Consider the following 15,576-nt stretch of genomic DNA (forward strand, 5'->3'; position numbering starts at 1 on the left):
CCTAGCCTCCTTCAAAGCCACTCTCAAAGAGAAGTTAGGGCGGCTGCAATTCGAAGCTGGCCCCTTTTCTATAGGTACTGTTCATGTATCCCCCTTTGTAACTGTGTATTTGATGATTTCTTAAAAAAGAATTGCATAGTTAAAGTACCAAATGCAACACGTTTTAATGTCCTACATTTAAAATATGCCCCTTATTGAAGCAGGCAGTTTTACTTTAAAGTTTGTAGTTAAATACCGGATTTGTTGTTGTTGTTGTTGACACTGTCACTGTCAGACTCGTACTACGGAATAAATTACACGTGAAACAGGAGGCGGAAGGGGTGTGCTTTAAACTGCGTCAACAAACAGCAGCGCAGTAGCGCACAGACACAAGACAGTACGTTTTTTACACGACGAGGTTTGAAGCATTTCCCCAAGCAATCGTTAAAATTAAAGGTAAGACAAATGTAAAAACTACGACCTCTCATCTGGGGACATTTAAACCTTTTAATACGCACGTCCATGACGTTTGGTTTAGTAAATTATGAATCCGGAGACGAGACACATAACACGGAAACAATGCAAAACTCAGGAGGTTTGTTTTAAATGTTAAATTATTTTTTGTTTACTTGTGGTTATTTTCTTCATACTCTTACTAAGTGGTGCACAGCTTCAGGAGGAAAATTACTGTGAGTCACGTTGAGTTATAGTAGTGAATGTTGACACGGCTTGATCTGTGCCAGTCTTGTGTGGCGACAGTGGCGCTGTGAATCTGTGATGTTGTTAGCCCTACATGTGTGCTGCTATTGGATGGATTATCAACCATTCTCTAGAGCAAATGTGGTGAATGGGTGAGAAAGGATTGGAATTACTTTGTGATTAGCCCTAGAATAGCCTTGGAAACCCAGACGTTTTATTTCCAGGGAGAAAAAAAGCCCTAGAATGGCATAGAACACTCATCCAATAATCCAACAATTAATGAGCTCTTCATCTACTATAACAGAAGACTGACTAGTATGTCTATGTACCTGTCCTCAACCCCACGAGATTCCCAGTGACATTTGCAGTATGATGACTACGAGTATGACACACAAATTGGCCACCAACTACAAATGCACCTGCCAATTTGTGTGTCCCATACTGTATGCCTAATTGAAGTGTATTTCAAAATTTCAGCTGTTGTGGTGTGAATGCCACCCAGTCACACAGAATGTGGTCTGTGTGATTGATCTCATCGTGGAAACATGGACATATTTTAGTACATTGCTCGCACATGTTCTATCAGAACTTTAGTATGTGGGTTTACTTTTGGTTTGGGCTACTATATCTGACAAAATATGACCCCCATTACAGCAATTAATTACTGGGTGAGTGAGTACGGTATACACAGAGCATATAAAAAGCTGAAGGCTCACCCCAAAACAACAATGCCATCTATCAGATGACAGTGACACCCGCCATGAAAAATGCATTGAGTGTTCTATTTGTCTGTGTATAGAATCCAATGCATGTAATATATGATATCATATCAACCATCCATGCTAGGGCTAGGTTGTGGTGTAAACTACTGTAAGTAAGTACTGTGTCATTGGAGGATTGTTGTGAATGATGTGGTGATGTTTGGTGTTAATGAAGGGTTTATGTGTTGTAATGAAGAGTTGATGTGTTGTGTGTGTTGCAGTGGCTGTTGACTGTTGATGCCACAGAGAGACGATGGGGAACAGCAGCAGTGACCGAGGTGGCCAGGGAGAAAAGGCATATCGAGATGGGCATGGTGCTAAAGAGCCACGCTCCAACATCCTGATAGACAGCACAGACGATCCAGATCTTTTCCAAAGAGAAGATGCAAAAGTATTTATGAGTAATAATGAAAGACATTTTATCCAACTGGTTCACTTCGCCCTTGCTGATGTTTGGTGTAATGTTGTGAAATACATCTGATTTTACGAGCGTTTTGTTAATTAATATAATGATTCATTGTTTGAATACTTGATTAGTCAGAAATGTAAACAGCACGAGGTACAGTCAGACATTTAGGCTAAAAGGATAACACAAAGACGTCCTGGGGACTTTCCCACCGGGGTTGACGGGTGGGAAATTTGGTATATAGTATTTTTTATTGGCCTAAAATATTGTCTATATATATATAGACAATATTTTAGGCCAATAAAAAAGACTATACCAAATTTCCCACTTTAAACAAAAGAAGCCTGTCGACTGCCGGACTAATATGGATATTGGGTTGTACTGTATCATATGTGTTTGTCCTGTGTTTATCCTGAGAACAGTGAGAGAATTTCCAAACTGACCTGGAACCTATCTGTTTTAAGTTCCAATATTACACACATATTGGTTCTACCAACTCAAAAAATATGCTTTGATCTTGTCCAGGCTCCACAGGAAATCCAAGAGTTTCTGGCCTGGCAACAGGACTTGGAGAGTGACACTAAATGTTCAACACAAGCTAGGCCCACTGTTTTCAGATGGACAGGGGGTGCCAAAGAAGTCTTTGTGTCTGGTTCTTTTAACAACTGGGCTACCAAGATCCCACTAAATAAAAGGTAGTGGGTAGAGAGATAACAGAATTATTAGCCAAGATGCTACATATCGTCGCTATCGGGCGTAAACCTTGTCGATTACTGTTAAGAAAATGTAAAAAAAAATAATAACCTGTGATCCAATGTAGTTATTATAGACACAATATCTGTTGTTAATACTTTTCATTAGTTTAATGTTTATAAAACCCACAGAGAGAATGAATCACTTTCAATTTGGTGTCCCAATTTGTCATGTCATTATAGGCTAAGATTGTAATGTGTTATTTAAACACTAGTGAAAATAACAGATTTCCAAGTAAAGGAGACTTTTTAGCTACTTTTGAGCAACACTGTCATATGAAGTGTAAAATTGGGCATTAATTTATGGGGGGAAAATAAGATAAATTATGGAGATACAAGGTTTATTACTGACAGCGATGATATGTCAAGAATAATCGGAATTATGGCATTTGATACATCCCCCCCCCCCCATTTTTTATGTGATGTCTACAGTCAGAACAACTTTGTGGCTATCGTTGACTTACCAGAGGGGGAGCACCAGTATAAATTATGTGTAGATGGACAGTGGACCTTGGATCCCAATGGGGTGAGTGGAAAGTTTTCTGACTGCCTGCCACTACTACTACTATCATTTGTCTCTGGCCCAAACCACTGAACAAACACCAATGCTAGTCGCAACTCCTTGCAACAAAACTGTCACAGTCATACCAATTGCCCTTGCAAATGCCATTGGGGAGTTGCAACTAAACCTATGATGACTGGGTGGGACACATCAAATCGTATTCTAGGAACATTTTGTTACACCTGTTGTCATGCCATGTGTGACCGCGGCCCCTGAACTACACTTTGCTGGATGTGACTGTCAGATGAGTTCTTGAAATATAAATTAATTTAGCTGCATGCTTTCAGGTATAATGATATGCTTTTATGTTTTCTTTCTTCTTTTTTGTGGCTTTCGCATTTATTTTATATTTTTTATGGAGGGACAGGAAATGTGGAGAGAGATGTGGGGGGGGGGGGCATGCAGTGGGGAGTCGAACCCGCGGCACACTGCCACACTGGATTGCTAGCCAAGGTGCCTGGACCACTGAGCCATGGCCCAGGCCTTGATGATATGCTTTTATTGTTTATGGAAGAATAGTTAGTTATTCATGATTATATATTTTTTGCTATATAGCAATATCAGCAATGGAAAAGGCTTATTTAACTTGCATGTAAATAGAATTTAAGATTTTGACATTGTGGTTGATCATGTTAGACTGAAGAAAAAGGAAAGTTTCATACCTTTACACATGCTAGTTCTCCAACTTGAGTTTGCATTGTTAGTCACTTAATATCAACATTTTATCTCCATTCTAGGCTGTTATGACTAGCAAAACTGGAACAGTCAATAATACAATCCAGGTGAAGAGAACAGACTTTGAAGTTTTTGATGCCCTCAGGCTTGACTCACAGGAAACTGCAGATATTTCAGGTACAGGCACAATCACATCTGTGTTTGCGTATGCTGCAAACAAATATCAGTCTTTTTTTCTTTTCTTTTTTACCAAATACATCATTGTGGGACTGAATAATGGCGCTACAAAATATTTACAAAATGAGACTTCATGAATAATCAATCATCAGTAATGTCTATATAATAAAATGGGTAGAACAGTCAGTTAAGGTGAGTGTCACTTCAGTGTAATGCAGCCTTTAAAAGTTTAATTCCGGGGGCACGGTGGCACCTACAGACGCTGTGGGTGCTGGCGGCGTGTTTCCTCCTCCATCAGTGCCCATACCTGAGGCGGGGTTGGCGAAAGGGCCTTTCTGTGTGGAGTTTGCATGTTCTCCCCGTATCCCCTAGGGTAGGTACCCTCACAAAAAACATGCAGTAATCCTGGTCTCTAAACTGCCTCCCCCTGGCCAGCTGGGGCGCCTGATGGAGGAGAAAGGAACTGGTTGGAATAACGTGTTCCTTTCACGCGCTATGTCCAACCAGGGAAACACCCCCCCCCCTGTCAGGTGAAAAGGAGCAACTTGGACACTCAGGCATGAAGCATGAGTTCAAGTCCGTTGCTCTCCCCATGTCCCCCATATATGGGGACTTGTTTGGCGGAGGGTGTGTAGAGCCCAGGATCACATTAGATAATTGACACAGGGGTGAAAAATGGGTTACAAAATCGTGGGATAAAAATTATATAAAAGAATAAATCCAGGTCTCTTATCACAATATCAATTTAATATTGATATATTGCCCAGCTCTATTCTATACTTGTAGGTTCAAGTAGGTCTTTATTGTTACATCTTGTGTACTCTTTGTTTTGCTTCTTTAGACATTCGTCTCCTGTGTTTGTTATCAATATCTAAAAATACAATCATATTATGTATTGTAGCATAATAATGTACATATATTATGAGAATGCAAAAGCATCAAACAATAATAATTGTAATAGTAATTATTGCGAATCCAATAGTAAATTGATTGGCAACTAGGAGTGCCAATCCATAATATATTACATTTATTTAATTTAAAGGATAGCCCCTTGAGATGCATCATCTCGTTTTAGAGGGGGTCTTCGAAGAAAATAAGAAGTCCATTAGAATCCATCAGTACTGTTATTTCTTTATTCAAAGAACTTTGCTAACCTATTAAAGTTCAATGATTTGAAGTGCTGTGTTGTATACTATTGTTGTTGAAGTGATTGTACTTTTCCAGACCTGTCCAGTTCCCCTCCCGGCCCCTACCACCAGGATGCATATATAATGAAGACAGAGGACAAGGTTAAGAGTCCTCCTATCTTACCACCTCACTTGCTCCAAGTACTGCTAAACAAGGACACAGGCATTTCTGTAAGTGTGCATTTTCTGCTGGAACACACTCCAAAATGAAATATCCATCAACAAAAGAATTACTACCATACTTTTGGAAATGTAACAGTTTTTAGGGTTACTATTGCAAGTTACAAGTCATCCTAATGCCAGAATCTGGAGTAAACAAAAACAAAAAAAGTACTGTATGCATTATCCAGACGGATACAGCAAAGACAAAGAGATGGGGGAAATGTGGACAGAGAACAGGGGATTCAAGATTCCTGTGGGTCCTGTGCGATTCCCACGGGATGGGATTAAAATTTGTATTATACCCGGGATTGGGACGGGAATGAAAGGTCAACGGGAGTGGGAGTAATTTTGAGTGGGAGCGGGATTTATTTTTTACTCTGGTCCGGGATTGGGACAGGATTGTCGTTATGGGATTTTCTTTCTGTAGGAGTGAGATGGGACGGTGTCAGTCTCTACAGGTGAGTGACATGCAGTGAATTTTCGGCCAAGAAGTAACGCTGCTAACGTGCAAATTGGACAAGGATGGGTTGGGGAGGGACTTGGTGAAGGGCTAATTGCCACAAGCAGGTAGACTACAGGAGGCAGATGTAAACAAAGATCTCTGTATACTTTTCTCTTGGAAGGCATCTGAATCTAAACGCATCGCACCAGATTTCTCCTCCAAATGTTGGGGATAAGAATGGCAAATTTCTTCTATGTTTGTGCACAGTGTCTACTGTGCCTGGCGGCGGCACTGGAGCTAAGCTTAAGGTCTTTGTTTGTAAAGTAGTAGTAAAAAGTTATGTTTTTGAAGATTAAACTTTTCTTTTTTTTTAAGTTCTCTTTTTGAGAAGCATCCTTCTCGAGCATCTTTTTTTTTTTTTTTTTTTTTTTTTACATTCAGAAAATACACCCATGTGGTATGCACCCTACTAAGTGATCAAACACCTGAGTTGCAAACATATTGGTTAATGATTTGGCCTTCCTCTGTATCCTAGTGTGACCCCACCCTGCTTCCAGAGCCCAACCATGTGATGCTCAATCACCTTTATGCTCTTTCCATCAAGGTAAGCTACAGGGAAAATAAGCTCTAGAGTATTTGACAAAAAGTATATTTCAGAAGTCAACTGCATAGCATACACCATAAAAGTCATGTGTGGTAGTACAAAGCCTAATTTATACGTAATCATACAATGTAGACATGCATCTGTGATAGGGATGTCCCGATCACGTGTTTTTGCTTCCGATCCGATTCCGATCATTTAATTTCGAGTATCTGCCAATAATATAATTTCATGCCATATCACTTATGCCATATCACAGTACAATATCCAAAATCACAGACAATATCCAGCCTAATATCATGATATGGATATAACTAGGGATGTCCCGATCACATTTTTTTCCTTCCGATCATTTGAAAATGACGTGATCAACCCCGATTTCCGATCACTTGATCGGATCGGGACAACCCTAATCTGTGAGCTTGTAGATCTTGGAGCTTGGAGAAGGACGCAAGAATGTCACTGACCAAAACAAGCTAAAACAACATGCAATGTTAACCTGTATACAAGGCATCTAAAGAACGCTACCCTGGCCTGCATGGCATTCTGAAGCATTTTTCTGATGCTCATATCTAAAATTATTTTTAAATGGTATGCTGTACCAACCTAAACGCTGCATTTGTTTGTATTTTAGGATGGGGTGATGGTTCTCAGTGCAACACACCGCTACAAAAAGAAGTATGTTACGACACTCTTGTACAAACCAATATAATGAGGAATTCCAATATTCCATATATTATTCCATTTTAAATTAAATGCATTGCATTGCATTTTTACATTGTTATATTTTACAAATTTATACATTTCTATATTTTTTTGTTTTAAATACTCTATGCCTATGGAGTAGAACTCGACAGTTCATATGTACCTGGTGATTGAGTTGTACTCCGTCAATGACTGTGCCTCTTTGAAAGCTATAATTAAATTCCACATGCTGTATATTTCTGTTTTAAATACTCTATAGAGTAGAACACGATAGTTCATCTGTGTACTAAGTGATGCAGTTGTACTCTATCAACATCACAGACGGAAATGGTGTGCTTTTGCAAAATGGAAGAATAGCAGTATATTGGTTTTCCAATGCTAGAACAAATCATTTTCCAGTCCAGTGTCTTTCCATACTGTATGTAATTCACTCATCCTGAGTGTTCACAGGGAAGAATGATTTAAAATTGTACAGAAAGATTTAATGAAAAACAAAACAAAAATATAAGCTTTCTGTTTCAAAATGCTGTATATTCATGTTATAACTGTAACCTAGTGTTTATTATTCAACATAGAAAATAGTGAAATCCAAGATGACCATAAACTGTGTCAAATGACTCAAGTGTGATAATACCTTGATTAATATTCACTTTTATACAGTATGCATTCCGTGACTTTTACTTTGATGCCAATAAATCTGTGTCACTTTCAAAAGGTGAATCTGTCATTTTGAAACCAACCTTTTTATTGTTGTTAATGATGTTATTGGAAACATACATTTTATATTCCAATACATTCTTAAACTCATTCACACTCACTCAAAATTAGCCACCTCTTAAACCCCAGGGTAAATCCGCAACGGAATCGGAGTTGGAACTGGAGACCAATTGGGTCTCCATTCACCTGCTGAGCGCTGTTCAGAGGTGGACAGCCGCTGCCGGCGGGGGCAATGGGGCCAAGAGCCCTTAAAAAGATCTACAAGCTCTGGAACAAGTTGCTCCCCAATTTGTTGTGAGCTTGTAGATCTGCATTTTTACACGTGGTTGCATTGTGACGTGTAAGAAGAAGGGAGGCACTGGAGCAAATTCAGACAATTAAAGACTTTACAGGGTCAACATGATGAACATGTATTGATATCAAAACGTCATGTTATTTGCCTGCACCCTTAAAATAAAAAAGGCTTTAATTGTCTTGTTTTAAACATCTCCAAAGAGCACCTGTCTACAGTTTTCTCTACATATAAAGGACCGTAGCGCTTCTTCTTTCTTTTTTTACAGGGTTTACAGTGTTTACAAAGGGTTACAGTGTTGTCAATCTGTTACGTTTCATAAACTCAACTAAAGTGACGTGGCCCCATTTACAGTACATTACATTTCAAGCTGTAATAGTGAGGCAAGTACAGTCACAGGTACAGATACGTACAGTAAGTGGTAGGTTGCCATATCTGACTAAAGAAACAAAAGGTCACAGATAGCTTGAAACCTTGCATGTCACGGGTGTTTTTATTTGGACTGCTATTTTTTTTTTTTTTTTCAAGGTTAATATTTTGTTTGACAAATGACAAAAGAAAAATAAACAGAATTCTCTATTATCTGATTATGTCAAATACCTTTAATAAGCAATTTGATTTTGTTGGGCATGATTTTGCTCAATTTTCACAAAGTGATTGGTCTACGTTCTTGTTTTCGGGGTTGTATGTAGCCTTGGCAAAGCAGTTGGTTGCTGCTCGATCACACTCGCACACCGCAGCCTGGCACTTCTCATTGGTATCTGCAGACACAGATTTGGTCAGGGAGTAGTAAGGTTTAGCATATGCCAGCAATGAAATTGTTATTTGATACACTGTTTATATAATATAATAGTATGAGCTTCACCTTAAATATAAATAAAAGCTATGCTATTCAATTCAACATTACACCAACTCTATTGTGAATTGCATTTTATTTAAATCATATCAAAGTACCAATCGCTCAATTAATGTTACCTGTACAGCTGACTTGTTGGTTGGTGCAGGTATAGTCATAAGTCAGGACATATGGAAGGTCGATAATGGCTGTGCAACCAGGTGTAGTTCTGGCTGCATAGTAGCAGTCATCATGGGTTTTACAGCACCTGAAAGGTATGGGGGGGGGGAAGTCAAACTTGGGTGGATTTCTTTTAATGCTCCATATCCTCTGTATAATATACCATACCATACCATACCATACCATACCATCTTTATTTCTATAGCACATTTAAATAACAAGTTGTACCAAAGTGCTTTACAATAAAATAATAAAAATCACAACTTCATTTAAAAACAAACAACATACAGTACACAGTGTCACTTTCAACATCAAAAAGCTCATACTATGCTAGGAAAAGCCAAAGAATAAAAATATGTCTTGAGGCGTGATTTAAACACCTGAAGAGTGGGGGCCTGTCTTATGTGCAGAGGCAGCTCATTCCAGAGCTTGGGAGCTGCGACTGCAAAAGCCCGGTTCCCTCTAAGCTTCAGCCTTGATTTAGGCACCACCAGGAGAAGCTGGTCAGAGGACCTGAGGGTCCTTGTGGGAACATACGGTTTGAGTAGTTCAGAGAGATAAATGGGTGCCAAACCATTTAAACATTTAAAAACAAAAAGCAAAACTTTGAAATCAATCCTGTATCGCACAGGAAGCCACTGGAGGGAGGCTAGTACAGGACTAATATGGTCACGCTTACGTGTATGGCGGCATTCTGGACTAACTGTAAGCGAGATATGGAGACCTGGTTGACTCCAATATACAGGGCATTACAGTAGTCGATGATATGATATATATATGGTGTGCACGTCTGCATGATTATGAAATTATGACCGATATCCAATCTCTGGTTATTTGCAGGGTCATATCTGCCGATACTGATTCTGACTGATTCCAATATTATATAGAGCAGGGGTTCTCAACGTTTTTGGCTGGGGACCCCCGGGAATGCTTTGGCCATGTCTCGCGACCCCCCCCCCCCCTTCCCACCCCCAATACAACCTTAATATTAGAGAAAATATATCATAAATGGATACTAATTCCACAGGTTGAGAACCCCTGATATAGAGGACCACAATGGAAACAAGACAAGCCCCTAAGCCTAGGGGCTTGACCCAAAGTCTGTTAATAAAGTATTCAATCAATCAATCAATCAATCAATAAATAGCCTCTTTTCCAAGTTTTTTTTAGGATCTTCTTTTTAGGACGGATCCGATACCGATATGGCATTTTTATGGCTGATTACACACACACACATACCCCCCAAACTGGCCAAATGAGATGTGTTTATTCCAAAGAATGGGATGGCACTAAACTTCAAAATATGATTTCTTCTATTTTAGACTGAATGCTTTTTCAGCTCCAGCCTGTGCACGTCTAAGCACAATATAGCACAGCAGTGGCATTTAACAAATCAAAAGTAATGTCTTACTTGTCCACCTCATCAAGAGGGGCACCTTTCCCACTATATCCACACCAGCAGCCATAGTTGTTGTAAGCCAAAGGGTTGGCCCCAGGCTGGACACACTGGATCATACGCCCAAACTGCCACAGGGCCTTTGGCAGTAATGCACCACTGGCCATGCAGGCTAGCAAGGAGACATGAAGCAATCAGTATAACATATAGTTCAATACAACAGTTGCAGGTCTCCTCAAGGCATCAATTGGTATTGATTGAAAATTGTATTCACATTATGTAGAATGGGTACATTTTAGCGAAAGTACAGGTCAATACAAAAACTGCTACGAGGATAAAATCAGAAAAAGCACTAAGACTTGTTTACGTAAGGGTCCACCGTTTTCAATTGATCAGAACATTTAGAGACATACAAAGTTATAAAAGGGGGGGAGCATGTGAATCTTATGAAGATAATGATAGGCACTTTAAATAAAATGTATTATTAATGTAGTAAGTTAAAATATACATTTACTTAAGTAGTTTTTTTCCTTTTTTATTATTACAAACTTATTTGGGTAGAAATATTATATAAGATATTATAGATTGTTAAAATCCAGAGAGTTTAACCACCTAAACCCCGGAGTCCCTTTTTTGAGCATGTCATTACAGGCATTTTACAAATATTTCAATCAAAACTAAATAAATAGCAGATCTACAAGCTCACAAACTATTATTATTATTTAACATTATTTGTTAAAGTACTAGTTATTATTTCAGTCTTACCAGTGAAAAGCAGCAGAGACAGATGGTAGGTGGTGTTCATGGTGACAGGGTGAACTATAGAGCCAGCAGAAAGAAACACATTGGCCAGACCTTTTATATGATGCGTTAGGAGGTGGAAATATTGAGAGATAAGGGGTAAATAACAGGGTTGGCAATTGGCATTATATCACACAGGGTATTGGGTAATAAAATACTTAACTCAAGTACCGTAGCTTTGAAGTTGAGCTTTTGTTGTTTTAGATCGTTTTGTGCTTTCACTCCACGGTATTTGTCCAATAAGTTACTATAGTGTAGTTATTAATAATGTTAAAATTCATTATTTACTCTGGGATTGAGCAAACAAGCATTAGTGAGACAAAGACAGCTTTAGACTATGTGTATATACTGTCGTATGTGGGTTATATGCTTCAAATGAGAAATACTCACAAAAGTATAAAGGATACCACACTATAATTATAATGGAATATTTATATTGACATTAAAAGTCATTCAAATCAAATACCTTAATTTATTTGTAGGTAGGAATCTCGCTTGCATAAAGTATTGTGGGATATGTATTCCCTTCCCCATTGATATGTAATCATTACAACATAGTTGTTTTCTTACCACTGTTGTCCTTTGGAATACTAATGCCACAAAATCTGCTAAAATAATCTTGTCCTTTAATATTATTAATATTAATATTTTCCTTTTTATTCCCTTGATATCACACGTTTCTTGCTTTTCTTTGTTTAAATGAAAGTTCAGGTTTCACCAGGTTGCTGTCATAACATGTGTGCAGGTTCCCACACATTTTCACACAGAGATGTGACGTGCACTGGCTGTTTTATGTTAACAAACAAGAATAAATGTACAGGAGTACACAAACATTCACAATTTCACTTGCACTTTTTGGATATGTTCTTGAAATATACTCTTTTAAACACGCATGTGGGGAATAATGACTTTGAAAGGAGGTCGTTAGAATTGTGACCTGATCCAAAGAGATTTCAGAGTATCTTAGAAGAAGAGTTCTTGGGATTTTTAAGACCACATCGTGAGCTTGTAGATTGGCAGTTTTTGGTTAAGAGATTTAATGTACATAGAAAAATGGAGCCGACCAAGTATTTAGTGTTTAAGTGCTTAATCTGAGGACTATATTATTTTATTTTTGTGTACTTTTAGGGGTTGTAACAAATACATTCTTGAATCTTGAACCTAAGTTATGCTTGTGGGGTTAAAGGTGCTGTGCGATTAGTTGCTTATAACAAAATGGCGTATTTCCCTTATTCCATAAGTAAATAAATACACAACATTCCCGGCTCACTCTCCCCAAGAGTGCCATTAAGGTCAAGGAAGGTGAGTCCACAGTAAAACTAACTGGAAAAATCTGACGACCGAATTCTGTGTCTACAGGACTCGTGTGATAATCCATTCAAGACTAAGGTCCTTGCACACTGCTGCGTTTTTCCGTGTCCAGTCTGTAAGGACCTTTACTATGAAATATGAATGGATCATTAACATATACAGCTCCCCCTTTTGCACATATGAATTATTCACATTCACTCAAAGTTAGCTCACTTGTTGATCATTTTAGAAAAGTTGTGAATAATTCTGAACATTTTATAAAATTTCCAAACATTTCTGCTTAACTGACAAAAATTGGGATGCCATGGGGTGAAAGTGGCAACAAAGAGTTGCGTGTCTAATGTCTATTCTGTATTTATTTTTTATCTTGATTTGTAAACATTAATCTTGGGACAAACACAGTTGCTATTATGAATGGTTAATTGGAATATTTCCATGCCTGAACAAAGAGCCAAGGACATACAGTATAAACCTTGTGCAAAGGTGTCATTATTTTGAAAGTAAATATAAATATTTATTTATATAATAATACAGGTACAGAAACATAAGTGGTAATTGGTCATAAACTGACCAAATAAACAAAGGGTCACAGATAGGTAAAAATCACACCTGTGTGAACTGACTGGTGCAACTCCCCCCCCCCCCCCCCTCTCTCTCTCATTAGCAGGCAACAGAGCAGCACTATCCCTCTCTCTGTTTCTGGCGCCCCCTACTGGTACTAATAGTCATATACTGGTGCTCATGACCACATAGGTGTACACGGACATTGCTGGTTGTAGGAGTGGTTGCACCACTCAAAAATCACACCCGTGTTTGATTGATTTAAATATTTATTAACAGTTTGCAGAATTACAGTACATTTCAAGCACAAAATCAATACAAAGACTGTTAACTGTGAGTGGACGACCCAATTAAGCATTACAATTGTTTACAAGAGGGTCCACCATGTTCAATTCATCAAAACATTTAGAGACGTACAAATAGACACTTCTATATAGTCAAACAGAACAAAAATTCATCATAAAGGAGGTAAAAAGGGAAAAGAAACATAAAGTGAGGGGGAAAAGTGTGAAGTGAGGGGCGCTAATTATATTAAAGTCTAACTCATGTTAATTAGGTGCCAAACGGTTCCAACACAAACATTGAATTATCTTTATTGTTAATGGCATTTAATGTTTGTTAGGGACAAGATGACGTAAATGTTCCCTTCATTGTCAATGGCGTACCCTAATAAATAACCAAGGATGTCACAGAATTAATGAGGGCAACAAAAATAAATGTCAAATTATGTTAAATACCTTTAATTTCCAGTATGAGTAATTGGATTTTGTATGTTTATTCGACACAGTGAAGTGATTGGTCTACGTTCTTGTTTTCTGGGTTGTATGTATTCTGGGCAAAGCAGTGGGCTGCCACTCGATCACACTCACACACAGCAGCCTGGCACTTGTCATTGGTATCTGCGGACACAGATTTAGTCAGGGAGTACTAAGGGTTATTATCATATGCCAGCCATGATATTGTTATATCAATCATACACAGTTTATTTAAAATATGGACAGTATGAGCTTGAGCTTAAATATAGAAACAGACTGTACATGAGTGAATTAATTCCATATAATGTACATTTGATGGATACTTCTTACCAAGTTATTAATGCATATCCCAAAAGATTTAGCATGGGTCTCCCGGCTCTCCCCATTTGAAATCAAACCTCTAACTCTGTGCTGTTACTGGGATTTCATGAGCCAGAAATATAGTCTGAATAATGCCATGTTATTCAATTCAACATTACACCAACACACTGCTGTAAATTACATTTTGTTTTCTTTTAAACAAAAAAAGCACCATTCATTAAATTAGTGTTATACCTGTACACGTGACTTGTTGGTTGGTGCAGGTATAGTCATAAAGCAGGACATATGGAAGGTCGGCAATGGCTGTGCAACCTGGAGCCCTTCTGGCAGCATAATAGCAATTATCATGGATTTTACAGCACCTGAAAGTATGAGTGAAAAGTCAAACTTTGGAGAATATTTTAATTCTGTAAATCCTCATTAGAGAATATTCTGATTTTTGTTGAATTAAAATGTCATCTATTTTATACATGCAATGCTGTCAGCTCTCCAGTCTGTGTAGGATCTACATCACCTAGTCTAAGCACCGGTGGCATTTAACAAATCAAATATCTTACGCATCCAGTTCATCAAGAGGGGCACCTTTCCCACCAAATCCACACCAGCAGCCATAGTCATTGTAAGTCAAAGGGTTGGCCCCTGGCTGGGCACACTGGATCATGCCTCCAAATTGCCACAAGGCCTTTGGCAGTAATGCGCCACTGGCCATGCAGGCTAGCAAGGAGACATGAGGCAATCAGTATATTATGACTTTATAGTTCAATACAACAGCTGCAGGTCTTCTCAAATACTTTCAATACTTTTCTAATAATCAATGTATCGTTTGACTTTAAAGATATAGTTTTTTAATCAAATGTATTATAGCCTGTTGTAAAAAGAAGCAAAAAAGAATAATCATAATTTAACAAGCCACCTCATGAAGTATAGAGAAGTTAATTTGCCACAGTCAGTATTAGTTTTTTGGGGTGAAGAATTGATCGTTGTGAAAAACATTTTAAGTAAAAAATAAATTTAAAATGTTAATTTGTTTTTAACACATAAAATAGGACTTAAGTGGTTAAAAGGACTCTTTAAAGTACAAGTTGTTCATGTCAGTCTTACCAGTGAAAAGCAGCAGGGACAGATGGTAAGTGATGTTCATGGTGACAGGGTGGGCTACAGAGCTAGCACAAAAAACACTGCTTTTATAGGTGGTCGCTGGATGTGTTAGGTGGCTGGAGATAGGAAGAGATAAGGGGTAAATAACAAGAGGGAGTAATGACCCAGGGGTACGTGTAGTATTATTAGTTAAAGAAGGTT

At 38.3% G+C, this 15,576-nt stretch overlaps 3 protein-coding genes across 3 annotated transcripts; 1 reads left to right on the top strand and 2 right to left on the bottom strand.

Annotated features, from left to right (window-relative positions):
• The first annotated feature begins 353 nt into the window (after positions 1–353).
• prkab1b (protein kinase, AMP-activated, beta 1 non-catalytic subunit, b) lies at positions 354–7,934 on the top strand. Its single transcript, XM_083784836.1, has 8 exons — positions 354–435; positions 1,661–1,830; positions 2,371–2,540; positions 3,030–3,123; positions 3,897–4,011; positions 5,236–5,369; positions 6,338–6,406; positions 7,038–7,934. Exons 2-8 carry the CDS (start codon positions 1,693–1,695, stop codon positions 7,113–7,115), a joined length of 798 nt encoding a protein of 265 aa, XP_083640962.1. The 5' UTR covers positions 354–435; positions 1,661–1,692; the 3' UTR covers positions 7,116–7,934.
• On the bottom strand, positions 7,934–11,333 carry LOC310871884 (phospholipase A2-like; the record flags this gene model as incomplete). Its single annotated transcript, XM_083783521.1, has 4 exons — positions 7,934–8,950; positions 9,093–9,220; positions 10,544–10,700; positions 11,294–11,333. The coding sequence occupies 4 exons, from the start codon at positions 11,331–11,333 to the stop codon at positions 8,757–8,759; spliced, it is 519 nt and encodes a 172-aa protein (XP_083639647.1). The 3' UTR covers positions 7,934–8,756.
• A 2,525-nt stretch (positions 11,334–13,858) lies between these two features.
• Positions 13,859–15,483, bottom strand: LOC310872768 (phospholipase A2-like). Its single transcript, XM_083784846.1, has 4 exons — positions 15,379–15,483; positions 14,835–14,991; positions 14,512–14,639; positions 13,859–14,100 (listed from the first exon to the last, which is right to left on the bottom strand). The coding sequence occupies exons 1-4, from the start codon at positions 15,416–15,418 to the stop codon at positions 13,976–13,978; spliced, it is 450 nt and encodes a 149-aa protein (XP_083640972.1). The 5' UTR covers positions 15,419–15,483; the 3' UTR covers positions 13,859–13,975.
• Positions 15,484–15,576: the final 93 nt, after the last annotated feature.

This window comes from Protomyctophum parallelum (assembly GCF_964188405.1).
Source record: "Protomyctophum parallelum genome assembly, chromosome: 15".
Taxonomy (NCBI): domain Eukaryota; kingdom Metazoa; phylum Chordata; class Actinopteri; order Myctophiformes; family Myctophidae; genus Protomyctophum; species Protomyctophum parallelum.

What these genes read in the sequence shown, in the direction of transcription:
- prkab1b (XM_083784836.1), top strand. Translation starts at nt 1,693, where the DNA reads ATGGGGAACAGCAGCAGTGACCGAGGTGGCCAGGGAGAAAAGGCATAT. An exon ending in TCCAAAGAGAAGATGCAAAA is followed by an intron (nt 1,831 to 2,370) that starts GTATTTATGAGT and finishes GATCTTGTCCAG; the next exon opens with GCTCCACAGGAAATCCAAGA. An exon ending in TTTATGCTCTTTCCATCAAG is followed by an intron (nt 6,407 to 7,037) that starts GTAAGCTACAGG and finishes TTTGTATTTTAG; the next exon opens with GATGGGGTGATGGTTCTCAG.
- LOC310872768 (XM_083784846.1), bottom strand. Translation starts at nt 15,418, where the DNA reads ATGAACATCACTTACCATCTGTCCCTGCTGCTTTTCACTG. An exon ending in GTCCCTGCTGCTTTTCACTG is followed by an intron (nt 14,992 to 15,378) that starts GTAAGACTGACA and finishes TCTCCTTGCTAG; the next exon opens with CCTGCATGGCCAGTGGCGCA. An exon ending in CCTCTTGATGAACTGGATGC is followed by an intron (nt 14,640 to 14,834) that starts GTAAGATATTTG and finishes TCATACTTTCAG; the next exon opens with GTGCTGTAAAATCCATGATA.